The 22,006-nt window shown below is 40.3% G+C and overlaps 2 protein-coding genes across 4 annotated transcripts; both read left to right on the top strand.

Moving 5' to 3' along the window:
• The first annotated feature begins 503 nt into the window (after positions 1-503).
• calm2a (calmodulin 2a (phosphorylase kinase, delta)) lies at positions 504-4,744 on the top strand. Of its 2 annotated transcripts, XM_034681615.1 has the most exons (6): positions 504-628; positions 2,061-2,091; positions 3,414-3,557; positions 3,652-3,758; positions 3,846-3,981; positions 4,079-4,744. In XM_034681615.1, the coding sequence occupies exons 1-6, from the start codon at positions 626-628 to the stop codon at positions 4,105-4,107; spliced, it is 450 nt and encodes a 149-aa protein (XP_034537506.1). In that variant the 5' UTR covers positions 504-625; the 3' UTR covers positions 4,108-4,744. The 2 variants fall into 2 exon arrangements, with proteins under 2 accessions (XP_034537506.1, XP_034537505.1); XM_034681614.1 differs by having other exon boundaries at positions 550-628; positions 2,061-3,557.
• Positions 4,745-6,106: 1,362 nt separating this feature from the next.
• Positions 6,107-20,814, top strand: stpg4 (sperm-tail PG-rich repeat containing 4). Of its 2 annotated transcripts, XM_034681611.1 has the most exons (8): positions 6,107-6,229; positions 7,514-7,633; positions 7,819-7,875; positions 8,740-8,994; positions 13,413-13,477; positions 13,734-13,779; positions 18,555-18,659; positions 20,625-20,814. In XM_034681611.1, exons 2-8 carry the CDS (start codon positions 7,604-7,606, stop codon positions 20,727-20,729), a joined length of 663 nt encoding a protein of 220 aa, XP_034537502.1. In that variant the 5' UTR covers positions 6,107-6,229; positions 7,514-7,603; the 3' UTR covers positions 20,730-20,814. The 2 variants fall into 2 exon arrangements, with proteins under 2 accessions (XP_034537502.1, XP_034537501.1); XM_034681610.1 differs by lacking the exons at positions 6,107-6,229; positions 7,514-7,633 and having other exon boundaries at positions 7,700-7,875.
• The last annotated feature ends 1,192 nt before the right edge of the window (positions 20,815-22,006 follow it).

Below are 22,006 nucleotides of genomic sequence, written 5' to 3'. Positions count from 1 at the left end.
AAACTGGGTCAGTAATACCCCAGTTATAAATAGCTAATTCTGCTCCTGCTAGCTAATTACTTATCAAAACTATCTTTATTGGAACCCTCTACAGAAAATGTCCATATGTATACACACACAATGCAACAAGCTTGTCTGTTGTGCCTGTGGCTCTGACTGGGATGTCTATGGACAAGATGCAGCGGCAGCAGCGCAGACCATGGGAGTGACGCATTGCAGGTACAAACGCACCAATCAGAGAGCGCGATTTCTCTCAGCTACGTCTTGTGCCACATCACAGAGTAGCAGAAAGTATTCATACGCCTCTACATAGATCGTCAGCAATACGGAATATAATCTCTAATACCGATGGTAAAAGCCTACGTATCAGTTGTAAATGTGCACAGCGAGTGTATATTGATTATTTCGATGCAATATTTCGCCATTCGATCGCTTTACATATTAATCAAGGGAGGAAGGAGAAGGTAAGCTGGCGGAGTGATACTGAAAAGAGGAGGAGTTTGGGGTAGCCGTTAAAGGCGAGTCCAGTTGCCTCTCTCTCAGTGTTTCATAGATTCAGAACATTCAGTTTGGCTCTCATTTCAAACGGATTGTGCCGTTAACACGCCACTACATCTTCATCCAAATGGTAAGAAACGCTTTCTTTTTACTTTTCAGCCTTTACTTTAAGACTGATTTAATTGTTCTCTTTTTGATACACAAGATGAATGTTAGTACACCGTAACGTTTGTTGTAACAGAGCTGGAGCTGTGGTGCGGACCAAGACGCCTTAACTCGCTTCCGCCCAGCGGTTAGGGTTCTGCTGCTCACTTATAGCGACTACTGAGTTTTTAAAATCCTACACAGGGAGGTTTTTACTCAGTAGTGTTTTAAGAAGACGCATGGTTGATGGCACAGTGAGGGAGACAGGCGTCCCAGCTTGGTACGCTCTGTATTTCAGCTTGGAGTAGCGAATCATCCGCGTCCAATACAGACTAAATGGGGGCGAATTTTCAACCGCGTCTGTTCGCCTGCAGTGGGTCTAAACCACTGCAGTGTCTGACTATATATGACAGCATTCTAGTTTTCTATGTAATGATAGCTTGTTTGATTAAGCTAGCTTTGGCTAAACCTGAGTCTGAATGAATACAGTAGCATCGTCACTTTGCATACTGTAATACTGCTGCTTGTATCCCAACCTTAGTGCTGGGTGCGGTTTTGTGTAGCGCGGGTATAATGTTTGTTAACCCGAAGCTCTGCCTGACATGAATGCTTGTATTAGTCATTCAGCTAGGTAACATTAGCTCTACCCAAGCTAACTCTTCTTACCGCCAAATTGTAAGTCCATTCATTGCATATGACAAAGTTGGCGTCATCGAACACGGTTGTTTTTTTCCCTCCAAACTTTATTGAACTGTATTTGAACGTGCAAACAATGCAGACATATGCTCAAAACAACGTTATACAGAGATAATGATGAGATAACAAGAACAAAGTCATGTGTTTATCATTGCAGCTCATTTTTATGTTTGCAGAAAGAGTCAAGTCAGGCATTAAATACCACTTGAAATAGTTTTGATTTAAAATATTGTGTTCGGTAACTAGAATACTTATTACTGACATCAGTGTATTAATACTCTATATAACCAGGTACTACATTTCATTAAAGAAGAAGAATTTTGTCTGACTTCATGTGAAATCATGGTATTCTTAAAGTCGTAAGGCCTACTACAAGTATAATTGACACCATTGTAGTACTATATGTGACACCATTTATAGGCCACATTCTTGCTACATCTGTATGAATAGTTAAATTCTAAAGATAGACTAAATTAATCTGTTCTGGAGTAGACAGAGAAAGCTCTTTCTGCAGAGCTGAATGATATAAGATGATCACATATAAAAAGGCCCAACTCCTACCACTTCACTGCAAAAAGATAAGCTTGCATCATTTTTCACAAAATGGATGTCCCTGGCTCTGAGGCTTGATGCTTCTCTGGATTATCATAACTGTTCAATCTGAATGTCATCGTTGTGTAGCTTGCTCTAAATGACCACCTCTTTTTTTTGTGTGTTTTCAGGCTGATCAGCTTACAGAGGAGCAAATTGCTGGTAAGACATCGCTCTTCTACTTTCCTCATGTCCCGCAAAGCTGTCTGTGTTATGGATCCTTGCAGTGGATTTACACTTTTGCCTTTTAAGGCATTCCACCGGGCGGTCTGCTGCTCATAAAACAGGAATGAATGAAACGGCTGTTGCTTGCTGGCTCTGCAGTGCAGAAGGACTCCCTCATGGAAAACTTTGCATTTTCATGGTCGCTGTGCAATTAAATGATGTAATCTGGAAGGGCGGTGTATTCTGGCCGATCAGTCACCTTTCACATAGTGTGCATTTAGCGTCCTTTGCCCTGGGTGTGTTCTTATTGGGTGGAATGCTTTAAGAACAACTGCAGTAAAACTCCGGCCTGCAGGACCTGGACCAGTGCTGAAACCAACATGCTGTAATGTCAAGAATGCAGGAGGAGTGTCACTGAAGGCATTACTGCCAGTGTGTGCTAAGGGATGCTCTCTATATTGTGTGTGTTCTCTAAAATGTTGTGGCGTATTGAACGTCTTCAGTTTCTGATGACTCGCCTCAGATCCGATCACAGCTTTCACAATATGCTGATTACTATGCTTCTGACTTTTGTTGACTCAGCTGTAGTGCGTACAACCTCGCTTGATGTTTTGCTGGCATTAGATCGTTCTGTCAGACACGCCGCTACGCTAATGTGTTGGCTTTGGTTGATTAACAATCAATTGAAGCACAGTAAGTGACCGCAGTGACTCTGGGTTTAATGGCTAGCACACCCCCTCCTCCCCTTCTGTCCCTTTACTGCAGTCCAAGCAGACAACAGGACTTCCCTCACAACAAAGAGGGTGTTGCCCTGTGTGTTTGACCCTGCAAATGGCAGGGAAGGTTGTGGTTTTTATGATGCTGACAAGCTGCTGCATGCCACTCCACATTGCCCGTTGGCCTCATCAGACTTGATGAGCGTGTCATTGTCCTCATCCCTCACAGCTCCGCGACCCACACAGGCTGTCATTCTGACCGCCCTGCTGCTAGCTCTTGTGCTTGTTGTCCTTGTTTAGCCACAAACTACTGCAGTTGGGAGTAAAAACAGAAGAGTTGGTCGGTCTGCTGGAGCGAGTTTATACCTAAAACATGATGGTGCAGTGCCCTTTTAATGCCAGGACTTCGTTAAGGGCTTGTATTACTCTGATTTGCAGATATTTGAGTTTCCTTCTTGATTGTTCGATGCATATTTTTATCTGGGATTCAGGCCTCTGCTGTGTTTTTAACAATAAAACTACTATCCTGCCAGTCTTGATGTGCATTAATGTGTAGCATATGTGCCCCTCTAAAGAAGAGCCTCCACCTTTTTCTGCAAACAGAGTTCAAGGAGGCGTTCTCGCTCTTTGACAAAGATGGAGATGGCACCATCACCACCAAAGAGCTGGGCACAGTCATGCGCTCTCTGGGCCAGAACCCCACAGAGGCCGAGCTGCAGGACATGATCAATGAAGTGGATGCTGATGGTGAGAGCTCAGTTAGACAGCTAGACACATATTTACACAGGACATGGATGTGCCAGACACTAATCACTTGTTGATATCTGTCTGCTGTCTCCAGGTAATGGAACGATAGACTTCCCAGAGTTCCTGACCATGATGGCCCGGAAGATGAAGGACACAGACAGCGAGGAAGAGATCAGAGAAGCATTCCGTGTCTTTGACAAGGTAAACACGGTCTATACACTAACACACACGCACACACGCATATACAAACAAGTACAGCAGTTACTAACTGACTGCTGCAATGTTTAGGATGGTAATGGATACATCAGTGCTGCTGAGCTGCGCCATGTGATGACAAACCTCGGGGAGAAGCTGACTGATGAGGAGGTGGATGAAATGATCAGGGAAGCAGACATTGACGGAGATGGACAGGTCAATTATGAGGGTTAGTACATGTTTTTATTTTCATGTTCAATGATCATTCCTACTCAGTCATCACACACCGAGTCCAACATTTTGTTTCTCTTCTCTCTTCCCTGCAGAGTTCGTACAAATGATGACGGCGAAGTGAAGGCCTTGTACAGATTTCGTATATAAATAATTTGCCTTTTTTTCTTTGTGTAATTTATCTGTAAAATCTTAATAGCCCCCTTCGTCCCGCCCCCTCTGCTGTCCAAAGGAACTGCATGTAAACTGCATAGGCTCTTGTCCCCATGTCCCTTTCTTTTGCTGTCATGGTGTTTTGGAGTGACAGAACGGTCATACAACCAGAAGCCTGCGGAGGCCCCTGGGAGCCGGAGAACTTCGAATCTTCCAGTCTTGTGTGCTCGGGGCCCCACCACGCATGGCGACATTGGAAACCTGTCAGCTGGTTGTCACTTGGCAACACTGTTGGCATGGAAACGATGTAGAGGAGTTTAAACTCTGCATGGACTACGGACAAAGTATATATGGAAATCTCTCAGCATTGCACTACTGCAAAAAAATGACACGGGTGTATCTCCTAGGTACTCGTACAAACTCTTTTTGTATCTGCTGTTCTATATACCAGAAAACGACTAATCTTACCATGCTTTTTGATGTTTTACTCACTACTTTTACTTTCTTTCTTTTCTCTTTCTTTTTTTAATGACCTCTGGTCATGCCTCAAATAATCCATTCCAAGTTGTATATTTTTGTTTTCCAATAAAATTTACAATTTACCCGGATTTGAAAATTGTCTTGTTTTCTCAGTTCTAATGGATCCTTGAGTTTGTATACCCTGTAATAATTCCCATTTTTGTATTGAGGACAGGATGCTCCGTTTTTGATAGGATCTTTTATTTTTCTTGTTGCTTAGAATACATATGAAATGTTTACCATTTTAAATTGAACGTGTCCCCTGTTACTTCCCCAAAGCACTGAGGAGCATCAGCCAATGCCTCTTAATGTTCAGATAAGCTCAGATCAAATCTGTATTGTCATCAAAACAAAAGCACCGAGTGGGATCAAAGGCTTCTAATTTGAAGTGCACGCGATGGTACTTGACATTGAATTAGCCTTGTTCTGTCCAGCTCCCCACCGACTGCAGGCCACGTGTCGTCTGCTGCTTATGGCACCATGTAGAAGCTGCCTCATGTCTTATTTGGCATTTGCCCCACAGTTACTCGGTGCAGGTGATCGAGCGTACATCAGAAACATGGTGTAAATAGAGGTGTACCTGTTCTGTTTTTTTTTTTTTTTTTTTGTTTGTTAATTTCTGATTATTGAGTTTGTTACAGTAGCTTGCAGAGATACTAAGTTTGTTATTTTGATGAATGACAAAATAAAGCTCTATTGTGGACCTCTGATCTGGCTCCTGTGTGGATTCTATGCTGGCTGCTTTATTTTGTGTTCTGATCCTTCGCGGTGGTCGGAATGACTGAAGCGCTAAGAAATCCTTAAATTGTGTTTATAGCTGTTTGATGGGTTGTGACTTCCTATTGAGAGTAGTGAGGGTTGTTTTTGGCTCGGTCGGCCATGCATGATGCTCTGCTCCCTGTGGATGCACGTTTAAACATTTAGAGCATAGCAAAGTGCACTTAAAACTCATACCAAAAAGGACTGGTGCAAAAAATACATTTACTGATATTTCCCTTAATCTTGTGTCATGTTTTGAGCTTCAACGTGAGTCGATTTCCAGAAACAAGTTCAGCTCCAAGATCTGAAACAAAAAGGGAACAGCACTACCTGCAACAATTTCAGGTGTGAACTGATGACACAAGTAGATTGCATGTTGTCAAAACCAATTATCACAAGACTTAAAAAAAAACCTGAGTGGGAAGTGTGATCACAGTTTACTTGTAAAAGCTGCTAACGACACAGCGCACAGGTTACAGTCCAGTCTAAAATAGAGAGATCAGGTACAGAGAGACGTACAGTACTGTGTGTTTCATCTGTGTATGTCTCCTCATATACTCTCAGGTCACATGAGACGTCCTTGACAAGCAGTGTAAACATGAATTCTTGGCCTCCTCAAACCATGTGTTCAATGTCGCCTAGCAACAAGGCTGAATGTTGTGCTTAAGCTCCCAGAGTGAGATTTTCTCTTCAGGTGATGGTCTTTATTTCTGCTGCACTCAGACAGACAGAGGGAGACTGTGTTTGTGTGTTTGTGTGTGGCCTGGTATGCCACAAGGGATGAGATTCTTAACACGTCATATACCACTAAGAGAGTAAGTTCAGGAGAATTCATAAGGGTGAATATCAAAACTGAAGCCCCTCTTTCTCAATAAACAAAATCACAGAAATGTCTACACTGCAGGTAACTTAAAGCACCCAGCTACTTAATGATTCAAACTGTATGTTTTGTCTTAACTTAAGCTTTGAAAATAGCCTTTTCCTTCCACAAATGGTTTATATCTGTAAGAATCCCGTCTGTAATGTTGTTGTATCTTGACCGCCAGTGATGTGTAGATGTAGAAGCAATCTTCGTGACATTGGCTTGCTTGCATAGTAATACGTTTATTACAAGAATCAAAACCAGTATCAAACAAGCACCCGGAATGCTTAGGAGAACAGCTCTGAAAATCTGCTGACTCCCAGAAGGCTGTTCACCAAGAGTGAGAGTCTTTATAGGTCTGAGAACCACTGACATAGCCTACTACAGAGCCCAAACTTATCTTAACATCTGGTCTTTTATTGTACTGTCCCTCAGCTCTGCTGACTTAAGGGTCACAAAGACGTATCCCTGCAAGTCAGAAAACAGGAAAGGGGTCTCTATCTAAATGTCTCAGAGAGTCTGAAACAACATAGTCTTCTCCTTGACTTGTTTTGTATCAGATACTCATTTTATGTCAGATACTTCGTTGTCAAACTGTAAGAATAACCTGATCCTTTTAGTGGGACAAACAAGGACTTTTAGTGGACACACGTTAGACTACATTGCAGCCTTTTCAGTCCATTGTGTTGCTATTTTGAGCGATTCGAGCTATCCCAAGACAGTTTGAAGCCAAAAGTAATTTCACAAGAAATCATCTCAAATAGAGCCCAGGTTTAAATCCTAGAATCAACTTTTACATTCAAAGGAAATACAAATGTTCATAACTGATGTGTTCTTGTCTATTTTTTAGGACCTCATGTGGTCTGAAGACCCTAGTTTGGAAAGTGGTGCGACAACAGTCATGCACCTTTTAAATATTTAGATGAATAAGACCTCTTCTCTTGCTTCATCTTGTACTGGGATGTAATTAGCATTGTAATGATACATTCATATCACCTCTAATCAATATGCCAGAGGCCCTCCAAATATCACACAATGGTGGATAATGATGATAAGGTTTAAGTAACTAAGTGGTCCATGTACAGTGTTCCTCGGTGCTGGCTTACCATTGTGTCTCAGTCTCAGTCAAACTGGTCGGCGAGTCTAAATTTAGCCCTCTACCAGGCCAGCTTGTTGAAAAATTGATCGATAGTGGAGTCGCTGCTATAGTAACAGTCACAGTTTTAATGGTGGTCAGGTGTCACAGGATCTCCAGCCAAGCAGATAGTGAAGGAGAGAGCGGGCTGCAGCTGCATGGAAAAACAGAGCCGTTCGTAGAGGCACTGACATGTCCAGGGGCGGTAATAGAACAGATAAGGTAAGGCTCCTCAAAGCCAGAGTAACTGTGTGTGTTTAATGAGGACAGGATGAGACAGGACAAGACACGTGGAGACGTATCAACACATTGTTGGCATAGCAATGTCATCATAGCAGAGCCAATCTACTGTGTGTTTGTGTGTGTTTATGTGTGTTTATGTGTGTGTGCGCGCTCCTTATCTGCAGGCCGATGACAAGGTGGAGCGGTGTGGCCGGGGGAGCTGGTGGCTGGGAACACTAAAAGTAGGTGTCACACTGCAGGGTGGGTTCATAGTCTGTAAACACCAGCACACACACACACACACACACACACACGCACGCGCACACACACACACACACACACACACACACACACACACACGCACGCACGCACGCACGCACGCACACACACACACACACACACACACACACACACAATACAACAAGAAGAGAGAACAGTAGATCCAGTCAACATTAATGGATGTCCTTACGCTCCTATTAACTGTCTCTCACACACCTGTGAGTCAAGCCCCTGCGTGCTTCACAGTGCATTCTGTGTAATAATGCACACCCCTAATTAATTATCAGGTTATCTTGATGTGATCCAGCTTTTACACTCCATTGTTAACCAGCTGCTGTCTTTTTTCCATGGCTGGATCATATAGATCTGACAATAGGTCAGTTCGCTTGACAATTAGTCTTTGTATATGAACGGCAGGCCTGGCTCTGAAGTCAAAGGAGCACTTATAGACATAGGCGTTTGAACAAACAGATTTTGCTCCCATGCTGCTTATGCATAGTAAAGAGGCATAAAGTTAAAGAATTCTTCTTCTTTTGTATTGTCAAAATTCAATTAAATCCTATAACTTGAACAGGAAAAAACATTTGCATTTAGATTGATAAAATAATGGAATTTTATATTTTGACTTCATAAAATCTGTTTAAATAGTGTTCCAGTTTCTTTAGCTGAATTTGCTTTCTTAAACTGCCACCTAGCAGTTTACAAGGGTAGTCATGCTAGTAACCATTTACCATGGTATATAGATGATAATATAGGTCAAGCAATACATTGGTTGACCTCTGCCAAGCACCAATGCATTAAACTTCTCTTCTCTCATCTTCTTCCAGGACACACCGATCCCGGGTCTTTATCACATCCGTGACTTCATCGAAGAAGCTGAACTCAACCCTGTGAGGAAGACCTATGGGTTTAAAAGCGTGGGGAGAAGAGCCCAAACTCTGGGCATACGTAATGGGGATCTACTTCTACCAGGAGCTTATGGCTACACTGACTCCATACAGGAGGTTCTGAAGCACAAGGCCTCCTACTCCTTCAAGAACTGTCCACGACCTGACATCGTCACCCTGGGCATCAGGGACGAGGTAGGGTTAAAAAGTGACCATAACCTACTCCACTAATATAATGTAACAGAGAAAATAGTGTGTCAAATGCTCTTTATTCCGGTCGTTCCTGATGTGGATAGTTTGAATTCAGTCATGGGAATCATATTTCATGGGAATAGTTTGGAAAATAACTATTTGCCGAAAGTTGGAAAAGGAGTTGGGACACTCATTGCTGTGCATTAAAGAAACAGCATTAAGTTTTGTTCACCCCAGGTCTATGGAACTTTATGGACTTGTTATAGGCCTTTTCCCTCTTCTTGTACATGCAGTAGACAGTACATGGATGTAAAGCATACCTATCAAACAGGTTATTCCACACCCTAAGATCTGTTTGTAGAAGACCAGTGTGGGACAAGCATATGGCTAACAGAGAGCAATAATGTATGTAGGCCATTCACGTTTTCAAATGCTAAATGTTCATGTTCATGAGGAAGAAAAAACATTCAAAACTTTTTTGGCCAGGATACAAGTGACTATTTTGGTTAGAAACAAGGAATACAAAGAAACCTCAATATACTGAGAGAACTCTTGAGGGTACCTTAAAGTACAGAGCCTGGAGATGGCTGGCTTATTTTGGGACTGAAAATACAGGCACATTGTAAAACAACATGCTTGAATGCAAGCTCTTCTCAGAAGTGAACACATTTTGACATATCCCATTACTTTACTAGTAATTACTCTGTAACTTTACTTTGACATCAGTATGAAGGACACTGAAAAGAACTTGGGAATTCTCAGCTGCTGCAACAAATGTGTGAAATTCTACTCTGTTAAATTTACAGAAAACACAAGGTTATTCTTTATGAAGAGTCCCCCTCTAAGAGACCTGACAATAAACATAGTTGAGATATTCAGAGGTGGATCAAGAATATCATAATCAAGATAACTGTTTTATGAATGTTGTTATTGCTCAGTTGTTATTACAGTATTTTTTGCTCTCTCTAAATGACCTGTGGACGGCTTTTTGTTGTTCATCACCAGGAGATTAAATTATCTTGTATCTCCTCTTCTATCAAGAAAGCTACATCATTACAGATGTATCAGCAGTAATAAAGAAAAAGTAAAGGAAAATATGTGCTTAATATTACTATAAAAAGTCTGTTTGCAAATGCAACTAGTCAGTGATGATAAAATGCAGCTGTTAATTGATTAAGCTAACGAGACAGATAAATTATCGCAACACATCACTTTATCACAAATATGTGTTGGATAGTAAAGTTTTTTTCCTCCATTTCTCCATTATGTAATCTGGCTGTAGTTGTAACGTGTGTCTAGTATGTGAGGTAATGTTAAGATCCCCTGATCAAGGTACTTTCACCTGTTACCTGGGGCAGCTATTTAATCCATCTTTAATCCAACTATCTGCTGCTGTCACAGTGAGCAGGCATCAACAGACACTGAGTTGCTACTGCTGCTTAATGGTAGCTATGCAAGACGGACACACAAATTGATACAGTAATGAAACATTTGTTATGCTGTTCACAGCAAAAAGAGACTTGTGGTGTCGGCAGTAGTAGCAGTAGAGGTGTGCTGTTAGCTACAGTAGCAGTATAGTCAGAGCCGGCCCTAACCGACTTGGTACCTTGGCAAGATTTTAACTGGTGCCCCTTGTATTATAACCAACTCCAACAATCACATCACATATACACTGAAAGACAACTGACATCCAGCTTTATGTTCTACAGGTTTCCTTTGTTTTGAAATAAAAATGATCTCTAAAAGAATATTAATAAAATGGTAATAACACTGATATTTAGCAGGAAAATAATAATACAATTTCAAAATGCATAATGTAATAGTAGTAGAATTTATTCTGTCATTATATGACAATAATTTTCACAGTGCAGACACTTTAAACAACAATAATGTATTAAGTGATGACTGAAAAGGCAGAAACAAAATGCTTATTTAAACCTAGCCTACATTTTCTATCTAATTAAGCTAACAGCTTCCAAAGTGTAAAGAAATAAACAAAAACAAAACAAAAACAGGTAAATCATGAACACTTAAAAACTGATTTGCATACCATTATTTTTAAAACCAAAAGTGAATCACAAGCTTTTAAATGTTTACTTGCATCATTCCGCAATTTAATCCAAAATTAAATTAGATAAAGCAATATTGTTTTTCCTATTATCTTCAAATTTTCTTCCTCTCATTTAGCGGCGCCCCCTATGGATGGCTGGTGCCCCTAGTATTTGCCTATACTGACTATGCCACGGGCCAGCCCTGAGTATAGTTGAGCCCAGGTTGAGCCATTAGCTATAGTAGCACTAGAGTTGACCCATTAGCTATAGTAGCAGTAGAGTTGTGATTTATACTATAGTACCAGTAAATTTGGGATGTTAACAGGAGAGATAAGATGTGAGTTGCTGTTGCAGGAGATTTGTCATGTTAGCTTTAGCATGAAGAGACTTGTGATTTTAGCAATAGTATTAGGAGAGTTTTGTTGCTAGGAATGTTAGCTTAAAGGTGACATATTACACTCTTTTCATCAAAATATATTGGTCTAAGAGGTCCCCAAAACATGTCTTTAAAGTTTATGATCAAAAAAACACTTTGATATCAGATTTTGGCAAGCCTGAAAAAAACTATTTTTCAGCCCTCCGCAGAACGGTCTGTTTTCCCTCTGACCACGCCCCCTCAGGAACTGGATGTGGCCTTGGCTCTCTGGCACGTTGATCTAATGTTTACATGTTGGCTGAATAGACACACTGCATACAGACTGCGCTACTTCAACCCTCTGAATTTGATCCAGAATCTGATCCTGACAGAGAGGCGCCTGCAGCAGGACCTTTCTCAACGATTGGTCACAGATTTAGTGTTTCTTGTTGTTTTATTTGTCAGTATGTCGACGTGTATCTTGGTACACAGCTACGACATGTAGCTATGTGGCTATGCTAACTAGCGCTAGCACTTTTCCATGAAAAATAAAAATCATCCACTAGATGTTCAAATCTGCAGACGTGGGGAGTGAAACCTACCTTTGTGTTTATTAAGACAGCCTACAACTAGCATGCCTCCCTCCTAAGCTCCTTGTTAGCACACGTGTGCAGGGAATGAAAAATGGAGGAGAAGTTGAGTTGTATTTTATACAGTCTATGGGCTGAACAAGCTCCAAGCTCTGACTCCGTGACAGACCGGATATTGTTGTGACGTAACAAAAACACGTAAGTCTGAAACGGCTCGTTTCACACACTTTTACAGAAAGGTGGAGAAATCAAAACAGGGGCAGAATGGATTTTTTTCATTTTCGGGGGGTTTGTAGAATATATTTCAGGTAGAGAACCAATAAAAAGTCGATTTTGCATGATATGTCACCTTTAAGTGGTCTTTTATCACTTTGTCTATGGCTATAGAAGAAACAGAGCCTTACTGAAGTAGCAGAGATGTGATGTTGGTTAGCAGCAAGAAAGTGCTCATGTTAGGTTTAGTGGCATGTATAGAACAGTTGTAATGTTAGCGTCAGAAGAAGTCAAGCTTTGATTTTAGCTCATAGTAGCAAAGGTGGTGAGTTAGGTATGGGAGCAGGAAAGTAATCAGACAAGCTATGATAATCAATGTTACAGTAAAGCTGTTTTTTATTCACTTAGGTTTATTTCACATTTGTATACCATATTTTGAATGTTTTTAAGCTTGGATCTCTTTAGATCAGAGATGATAATGATATAACTTGATTTTAGCCCTCAACACTCAAACGATTTAAGTAAATGTATTCTTTCAGAAGTATAAATGAATTGTTCTTTTTTGTTCTTTTTTTTTCACAACATCCCTGCTCTGTCTGTCACACTCCATCATCCCATCCCGAACTCTCTCTTGACTGCTGCTGGCATTATAATATATAATATACTGTATTATACATTATAATGCTATATTATATTATGTTATATTACATTCTAACTACAACCCATGGTCATATTACATACAAATATTATTTCTATTTATTGCTTAATTTGTCATTACCAACCATAATCACGCCATGTCAACCTGTCACTACTGAAACATTTTTTATTTTATTTTTTAATACTACCAGTCATTACTTCTATTTAATTTAAATTCCATTTGTAACATTGTATATGTCTAAATTGTACTCTAGCTTTATTTATCTATTTTATTTTACTTATTTTAATTTAATTTTATGTTATTTTTATTTTATTTTGTACTTATTTTGTACTTATTTTGTACTTTTTTGTACTTATTGAAACTTCTTTCTTGATTGTACTTATGTCTGGGTTGCTGTAACAACTGAATTCCCCCCCCAAAGTAAATGCACCTGCATCAGACTTCCTGGAAGCAGAACAAGTTTGCAATGTAACACCATAAAACAAATAAAGGCAGCTCATAGTGATACTGACATTTACATTTAAACCCATCTTTATCTTTTCCCCTCATGCCAGCATATACACACTTCACCCTGCGACTACAATGTGAGTGAGAAACCAGTGGAGAAGACTCCTTGCAAGTAAGAGCTCAACAAACAGCCTCTCTTTAACTCTCACATCACAGCTGAGCAGACAAACTGTGAATCATCTCTTCATAGCAGAATCCTTCCTCCTCCTCTTTATCCATCTCTCCCCTCACCACAGAGATGGAGAAGCAATCACCACCCTGCTCCTCATTGTCTCTGCTCTGATCATGCTTGGCCTTATTCTTTTCTTCTCTCACTCTTCCATTTTTCTTTGACAGCCACCCCCCTCTTTTCTCTCCTCCTCTTGCAGGCACGTGATGTTTCGCTCTACTGTGCAGCGGATCAGCTTTCCACCTGTAAGTATCCAGTCACCAGGACTAGTTATTAGGACCATTCAGTGTTTCCATTGCCTACAAAAAGGCTTCATTACAATGCACTTTCAATGGGTTTTGGTTACAAGCTGTGCGCTAATGTGTACCTGGTATGTGCTGTACGGGAGCTGGTTATGACAACCACAAGGACTGGAGAAAACTGATCCCACAGGGTGTCTGATTGTATCATCTGAAGGCCCGTTATGGCCCCGTGCTGGCTGACCAGTCATCTGTGGTTCATGTTGCAGAGTGTCACAGCCTTCGCCCTGTGTCCGTGCTGGTAGCTGATGGATATTTGAGCCGTGCTGGCAGCTGCTGAGTGTTGACAGAGAAGGAAAGGCGCTAAGACATCCCGAGGGTGTTATTACTGCAGAGTTGGGAGCAGTTTTCTGCTGTTAGTGGTGTCACAGCAACTCCAAGACAAGTCTATTGTCAAAGGTTAAGCAGCAAACAAATCCCGCAGCGAAGTTAACTGGAAGTGCAGATCTTTCAGACAGCTGGCCTGACGGGACATTAGCACATCATAAATGAATAGTCTTAATGGTTTACAGTGAAAGCTCCTGGTCCTCCCTCAGACGCTCTGAGAAGAATAAAATGACACAGATTGCTACACATTCAAAGAAAAACCTCCAGTGATCTGAGGATGTTTGGGAACACAACAAAATAGAATCTTTTTTTTTCTGATTTGACTTAATTTCAGTCCCCAGGCCACAGTGCGTCCCAGATTTACATGTTGTGCCTTTTTGCAAAATTGTCTGCACGTGCTGTGCTGAAGGAACAAATCCCCCCCTGAGATTCAAGCGAATTAAAGTCATAATCCCACACATTTCCATATGAATACACATCTCCCTCTATGAGCACACAAGTGATTCAACCTTTAACTACAGCATGAAAACTTGCTGATCCAAATACCTGCTGCCGCACCAGCAGCTCTGCGCTATGGATGCCAAAGCTGCTCTGTCCACATACCAATATATCAACAACTGGTGGATGGATATTGTGAAGACATTCTTCTCACTCTGTACTCTGAGGATGAATCCTGCTGATTTCAGAGATCCTCTGATATTACATTTAATGCAGCTTGCTGGTTAATTTTATTTCTAAATGTTAAAAATAGATCATAAAGATGTCAGGAGTCCTCTGAAGATGATCCAGCCAATCAAAATTGTATTTAGTGAAGTTAGTGTACTATTGGATAGATTGCCATTATATGTAGATGATTATCTGATTTTATTTAAACCATCACCCTGAAGTTGATCAATTATTTGCTAAACTGTGTGACATTGAATACAGACATTTATGGTTCCAACAGGATGAAGAGTGTTAACTCAAGTGATCCTTCTCTCAGGCGTGTTCAGCTCAAAGGCACTGTGCTGAGTTTTTAACTGATGTTGAAATTGTCTCACTCTGACACTGATGCCTCTTCATGACCTACATAGTGAAATAAGATTATCAGCAACAAGATTAGTAATTTCTTTCTCCTGAATTGTAGTGCCTGTGTTTGGGTTGGAGTTTCTGCAAATACAATTGAGCCTATCATTGGTACTCAGCCCTAAGTGTCTTTGTTTGGCTCTGCTGGTAAAGTTTGGTCGCGAGAAGTAAGTCACCAAGCAGGAGGAGTTTTTTTTCCCTCCGATAATTTTCTTTTTTGCATTATGTTTTGTACTCATGACTGATGCTGGAGCAGGAGTAGAAAAAGACATACGTTTTCTGTTGAAGTATTGTTTTAGACAGAGAAACTCTGCAACCAGGGCTTTGGTTGGTAAAACAGCAACATGTCCATGAACAGGATTTAAAGGTCACATATTATACTCCTTCTCATTAAGTTTATATTGGTCTCAGAGATCTCCAAAACATGTCTTTGAAGTTTCTTGCTCAAAAACCACTTCGATATTGGATTTTGGCGTGCCTGTAAACCCCTCTGTTTCATTCCTACTCAGAACAGGCTGTATCTGTAGCTTTAAATGTTAATGAACTGTCTGGCTAGCCCCACTCTGGAAGTGGATCTGGCTTCACGCAGTGCTGCAGTGTTTATGGTGGCCATATAGATATGGCTGCTAACAGAACCGCTTTACTTCCACCCAACAAATTTGATCCACAATCTGATCCTATGACAGTGTGTGAATGCTTCACTGCTCTTTGAGGATTAAGGAGTTAAACTGTGTGCATATTTATGTTATACAGACATTAATCAGGACACCAGAGCACACATCATAACACCAGGGCTGTGACGGGTAATATTTAACTAGTACGTCTGGTCAACTTTTGTAAGCTAACGACAAGCTTTGGTTGATGTTACATTGCAGTTAGTAATTTTACAAACACTAGGAAAGGCTACAGAAAATTAGTATTAATAAGAAGATCTGTATTCCATTAATTTTCTCAACAACAAATGCACAAATTGGCAAGAGCTACATCTACACAACAGAGAGTGATGGTGCTCATGGGAAATGCAGTCTTCAACACTGATTATGTCCTGAGAGGTCACCAGATGAACAAAACCTGATAACTCCTCATTGTGCCTTTAAATTTCAAATTTTTGCGGACTAGTTACTTATCTATTGTGTACTTTATTCCTGACTTTGAAAGTAAGCACAATTCGGATTCAATTTGGATGTAGTTTTCTTGTTGATTGAAGGGCCTCTGTTATCAAGGTCTTAGCTCCAATCAAAAATGATCAAAGTTTAAATAGCCTCCTTAACTACTTCTTAACTGGCTAAGATGGGTCTGTTATGCCTCACTGCTTTGTGCAATTTGGGATTATTTCCATTGGTAAGTCAGCATTTGAAGTAGTAAAAAGGAGAAATGGCAAAACTGTAAATCACAGAGCTGGCCAAACTTAACAATGTTGTAAGTGTATTTGTGTTAAAGTGTGCATGTATGTGTAGCTAATGCTGTTCGATAACATGTCAGGCTTATTTGCTGTGACTTCCAGTAAAATCACACACTGGGGCACCGTTATAAAGGCACTAGTTGGTTTTGGTTTAAAGTATAAAGACAGAATAACAGCAAAGCTTTCCTATGGCGCTGTCGTTGAATCAAAGGCTAAACAGTCACTGGTGTTTTCAGTGCGTGTCAGTTACTTTCCCCACTCAGGATGACATTCTGGCGTGCTGTGGCACTAGAGCAAAGTAGGCCAGGTGCTACACATACACACATGTGAAACTGTTTCACGACTGTCCACCGGCTCCTATGAAGCACACTTGCATTAGCACCTTTTTGGATGGCGAGATGGGCAGCGGGCCAGCCGCCGAGGGTTATTTGAATGGGCCATGGGGATCAGATGGCGTGTAATGCTAGAAACTGTCCGTCTGAGGAGCAGAGAAGAGAAAACCTCATGGTCTCTGTCAGAATCAGGGAGCAGCTAAAAAAACAGTGACTGGTGTTGCATTCAGGGACAGAGGGACAGTTTTATGTCTGAGGATGAGGAGGGTGGAGGGGGGTGATGCTATTTCTGCATGGCACGCTGCTGGTGGTGACCAGTATGTGTGTTAGTGGGTAAGAGGAAAGGAGAAGTGAAAGGCAATGAAGTAGGAATAGGAAGGGTTTAACCCTAAACACCAATCACACAGTCTGAAAAATCAGGCAGGAATCAAACCATACATTATTGCTCTTTAAAATCTGGGTATGCAACACTAAAATAGAACATCCAAGACTGTCAGTGCAACCTTTAGATATCAGCATAGTGTTACCAGCTTATAGGTCCCAGGGAGAAAACTTGTCATTTGACTCTTACACTGTAAAAACCTCTATATAGCAGGTGGATTTGACACAGACCTTTGGAGCTGGAGAACAGGGTGCTGTGGGTTTACTGTCAGCTAACTTTTTTAAGAACAAACAAAATCTAGACTTCTGCTCATGTCAAGAGGTTTCTTTTGGCTGTCCACAACTAAATAACTAATGGTGTGACCAAAGTTACACACAAAAAGATAAATAAATAGGGACTGGAAAACATTTTCTAAGAGCTGTGAATATTTTGGATGAAGATGTTGGACAATAAATGCACATTAATGCCTGATAACCAAATTCATCAATCAGTAGAGATAAAGCAACGTGAGTGTGTTGTTACAGCGGAGGGGTCAAGTCTTTCCCTGTCTTTCTCTGCAATAGTAACCTGCACCATATAATATCCCACTAATTACACCCCCACTTACCGTAAAGTTAAGGGTTGAGGACACACTTGTAACACTTTTTTTACATGTAAAAAGTTGGCTGCATTCCCAGCTTTCCCTCAGAGAGACCTCCAAAAACAGACAGCGTCTTATATACCATCGCAACCTATATTTGGGGTTATGTAATTTTACGCCTTCTTGGAATGAGCAAAGCCCTTGTACTGATGGTGAAGTAAAACAAGGTTAACAGGACCTCATGAGTCAGCACTGGACCAGATTTCTGCTTTGTCACTGTCAGAGTGATGAGGCAGTCATTAAACACTCCCCTTATATAAACCATGTGACATTAATGGTTACTTTATGCACCATCTTCACTTTCGTTGTACCCTTCACATTATATGTCTTTAACGTCCTTTGCCTCCCTTTCGTATCTTCTAAGTTTCCCCACTGTAAATCAACATTCATTAATAAGTTACCACATTAGTCTGTCAGAGTCTGGGATTAGAGCTTGATTCCTAGCAGTGGTGCGTTTGGTCTGCTAACAAGAAATTACAGACCATTGCTATGGAATTTTTCTTCCTAATGACCAATCAGAGTCAAGAACCAACACAACCATGTAGTAACAGATTTTATCTCTCACTATTGTAGAAAGAGGGACCTGCTCCATGCCAGTATGATCCACTGTCCAGACCCTCAAGGGGCATCACGTCCTGCTTCAGATCCAGGTTACCACGGCTGCACTTTGCGCACTCGGTGAGTCTGTGACTTCACCATTAGCTAGCATCACCTAAATGGATGCTAACAGGTGTTCTGCCAAATTCTGCTTGTTTGTTTCTGTAGTTGGCTCAAGACTAAAATTTTGCTCAGTACAGATTTATGTTATTTCATCTGCGGTTAAATTCTTTTTGAGTGAGTAAAAATGTTAAATATTTATAGTTTTGATCGTCCGAGTATGTAATGAGGTTTTTTTCAAATATGTCAATGTTTGAGGAAATAAGTTACTGTTTGGTCATCACACTTTTCCAATCAGCATGAAGCAAATAATGGTGAATAAAGTTAAGGAGCAAGGATTACCCTCAACATCCGATGGCTTATTTTTTCAAGCAGACACGTGACTGACATTTCTCAACATGTAATAGAGAACTCCACAAAAATCATCAATTTATTATTCAATCAATACAAGAGAGTAGTATTGATTTAATTTCAGTAAAAATAACATTTCAACAAGTCTAGATAACATGTTTGAAAATCTTATTCAATGACAATTTTTACACATTTCATGTATATTGGACATGTTGGAATTACATTAAGACAAGTCTAGCTCACTGAAAGAGTTTGTTAATTCAGTTCTTGGTTCCTATTTCTCCAGTTAAATATACAATTATTGAATTTGAAACCTCATTTGAATATGTTGAAATGTTCCACTTATCCACTAATCAACAAAACAATTCACGATTGTAGATCTGATCAACTCAAATCTTGACCTGGGGAAATTTCCTTTTTGAAATTAAATATCAGATCATTGTAAGATGAATGGTTAAACTATAAAATATCACTATTACAAGAAAACAAAAAGTTGTTAATAGATACAGTTGTGTTGTAGATATCTGGATATGTATGGACCATTGTTTCTAGCTTCAATAAATTAAGTTATTTCGATAACTAAGAATTGCATTTCTGATTCCACCAATTCTACTGTGATATCTGTAAATTTCAACAAATTTAAAAATCCTCAATAACCATTGGAAATTGTAATCAAGTATCCATTTTTCTATTGAATGTACGTTAAAACTGGTTTAAGAGGGAATGCTTCAACAACGTCTAGAGACAATGATTCACCACTTCTGTCTCATGATTGGTCACACACTGACTCATATTAAGATTGATTTTAAAGTCACATCTTGTACAAATTATGGCTAAATGTCTGTGTTATAGTGTAACAGTCACCAAAGAAGACCATCATTGGACCAGAGCTTGATTTGATCCCAAAACCTCGTCTATGGCCCTTTGCTTATCATGGTTAGCCAGCAAGATTATATGGCACTGAAATTTTGTCAGGTATAATTTAATGACGTCAACATCCAGGGATCTTTCTACTCTCATTGTTGGAGCTCCACAGCCTTAGTGCCTTAGAATTAGAAATCTTCATTTTCCCATTTAAAAAAATTCTCCCTTTATGATGTACAACGTTCTTGATAACATCATAGCACCCTTAAGCAGTACTGAAAGATATTGAAACGTTATCTTTGCGAATTGCTTGAAAATAACTTAGAAGAAATACTGTTGTGATAATCACTTCCATTCCCCTTTCACCCATAAAATAAACAATTGATCAAAATGATGGATAAAAACACGTTTTCAGACACTAAGTCTTGACTTTGTTTAAGGTAGTTGAAAACTGGTGGATATCAAGTCTTGAACTTTCAGACCTGATTTTAAATTGTATGTTGAAATCCTGCTCAGTGCTGAGTGGAAGGAACTGAGTTATTGAAGTCAAGATTTTGACTTGCAACACATACATTTTAGATATATTGTATTGTATTTGAATTTACTATTATCTGAATGGGTGAAACGTATAAAGGCCTGCAATTTTAAAACCGAGGAGACCACGATTCCCTTTTTTTTGTTAAAGAGTTTTGAGTTTCAAATTGGATGCATAGACAAATAAAGTAATCTATGTTTGTGCACATGTATGTGTGTTCTTTGTGTATCTAACAGAACACCCCTGGACCGGGTGCCTACGAGCCCTGCTGGAAGTTGGGCGACCATCTGAGCACAGAGGCCACTGATCCATCGTTTAGTCTCCTCTACCGTAACATGTAGTGTGGACTTTCCACCATGCCTTGTTTCCAGCTGCATAACATTGGCCTACCTGATTATTGGAATTAAAGCATACATGAGAAATACACATTCCAGTCTCTTGGTACTTGGACTGTTTATCTGCAGGGCTTCTGTGCTCTGCCAACAACATAATCAGCTACATTTGTTTTGCTCAAATCGCTTTAGTGACGCCGGCCAGGGAAGCAGAATGATCTTATCTGCTACAAAGGGTACTTCATTCCACTTAACTACATGTTCCCGGCACTGCTCCCCCCTTCCTCTCCTGTCTACCCCCTTCATCTTGCTCCTCTTCCTCTTTCTCTCTCTCTCTCTGCCGCCCTAATATCTCTGCCCTACGATGCTCTCAGGAGGAGGAATGCTGCTCAGCCATGCGTCACATGCACATAGCTTACCGTGGCATGCTGCAACCTCATATAACACATTCAGCATTAGAGGGCCGCAGCAGCCGCACAATAAAACAGCTATTCTTATCGCTACCTGCTCCACATACCCCCTCTGTCCACAAAACACAAGCAATAATGTCGGGTCACAGAGAACACCAGTGATACAGATCACATACGGGTGATGAGCATTGCAGAGCAGTGAGGGATAGATTCAAAAGTACAAAGATAGCACATTTGTTTTTTGTTTTTTTAACCAAGTATTCAGTCAAAGGAGGATTTTCCTGAGCATGCAGCAGCTTCGTATTGGTAGATTTAGACCCTTGAGCAGAAGAGCAGCAGAATTTTGTTGCACAGCCAGTTAGACAGTTGTCGAGGGGGAGAAGAGTTGTGCTCATCCAGTCTGCCAACACAGATCCTGTTATCAGATCCAAGCATGAAAATATGTACAGCCATAATTCAAGTCTACTTTATTAAGCATTTTTTAGTGTGGGATTGCTTTAGGAGAATATATAGCAATCTAATGATAAAACAAGTAGTTGTATTAATCTTACAAATGAGCAATATTAGTGCTGCTTCATTGGCAGAATATCAGTCACAAGACTTTGAACAAATGTTTCAACCCTCATTGTCGCCGGGGTCCTTATTTTTTGTGACTAGAATCAACAAAGTCCCTCCACAGGGCATTATAAATGAAGCAGCAAGCTATATCACAACCCACAATTTCAGAATCAGAACTACAAACAAGTGATAAATGTATCTATATATTGTTTTATTTAGAGAAGGACAGAACATTGCAAACATCAACATAAAACTAGAGGGTGTAAACGAAAGACTATAAGAAGGTGTCCATGGTTCGAGTGATGTCACCCATTGGTT

The sequence above is a fragment of the Notolabrus celidotus genome, chromosome 4, assembly GCF_009762535.1.
Source record: "Notolabrus celidotus isolate fNotCel1 chromosome 4, fNotCel1.pri, whole genome shotgun sequence".
NCBI classification, from domain to species: domain Eukaryota; kingdom Metazoa; phylum Chordata; class Actinopteri; order Labriformes; family Labridae; genus Notolabrus; species Notolabrus celidotus.
This window is presented reverse-complemented; position numbering and strand designations above follow the sequence as displayed.

Coding starts and splice junctions, on each gene's coding strand:
- calm2a (XM_034681614.1), top strand. CDS start 3,359: ATGTGTAGCATATGTGCCCCTCTAAAGAAGAGCCTCCACCTTTTTCTG. Junction 3,558..3,651: donor CAATGAAGTGGATGCTGATG/GTGAGAGCTCAG, acceptor TGCTGTCTCCAG/GTAATGGAACGATAGACTTC. Junction 3,982..4,078: donor TGGACAGGTCAATTATGAGG/GTTAGTACATGT, acceptor TCTTCCCTGCAG/AGTTCGTACAAATGATGACG.
- stpg4 (XM_034681610.1), top strand. CDS start 7,780: ATGTGTGTTTATGTGTGTGTGCGCGCTCCTTATCTGCAGGCCGATGAC. Junction 7,876..8,739: donor GGTGGCTGGGAACACTAAAA/GTAGGTGTCACA, acceptor ATCTTCTTCCAG/GACACACCGATCCCGGGTCT. Junction 8,995..13,412: donor CCCTGGGCATCAGGGACGAG/GTAGGGTTAAAA, acceptor CCCTCATGCCAG/CATATACACACTTCACCCTG.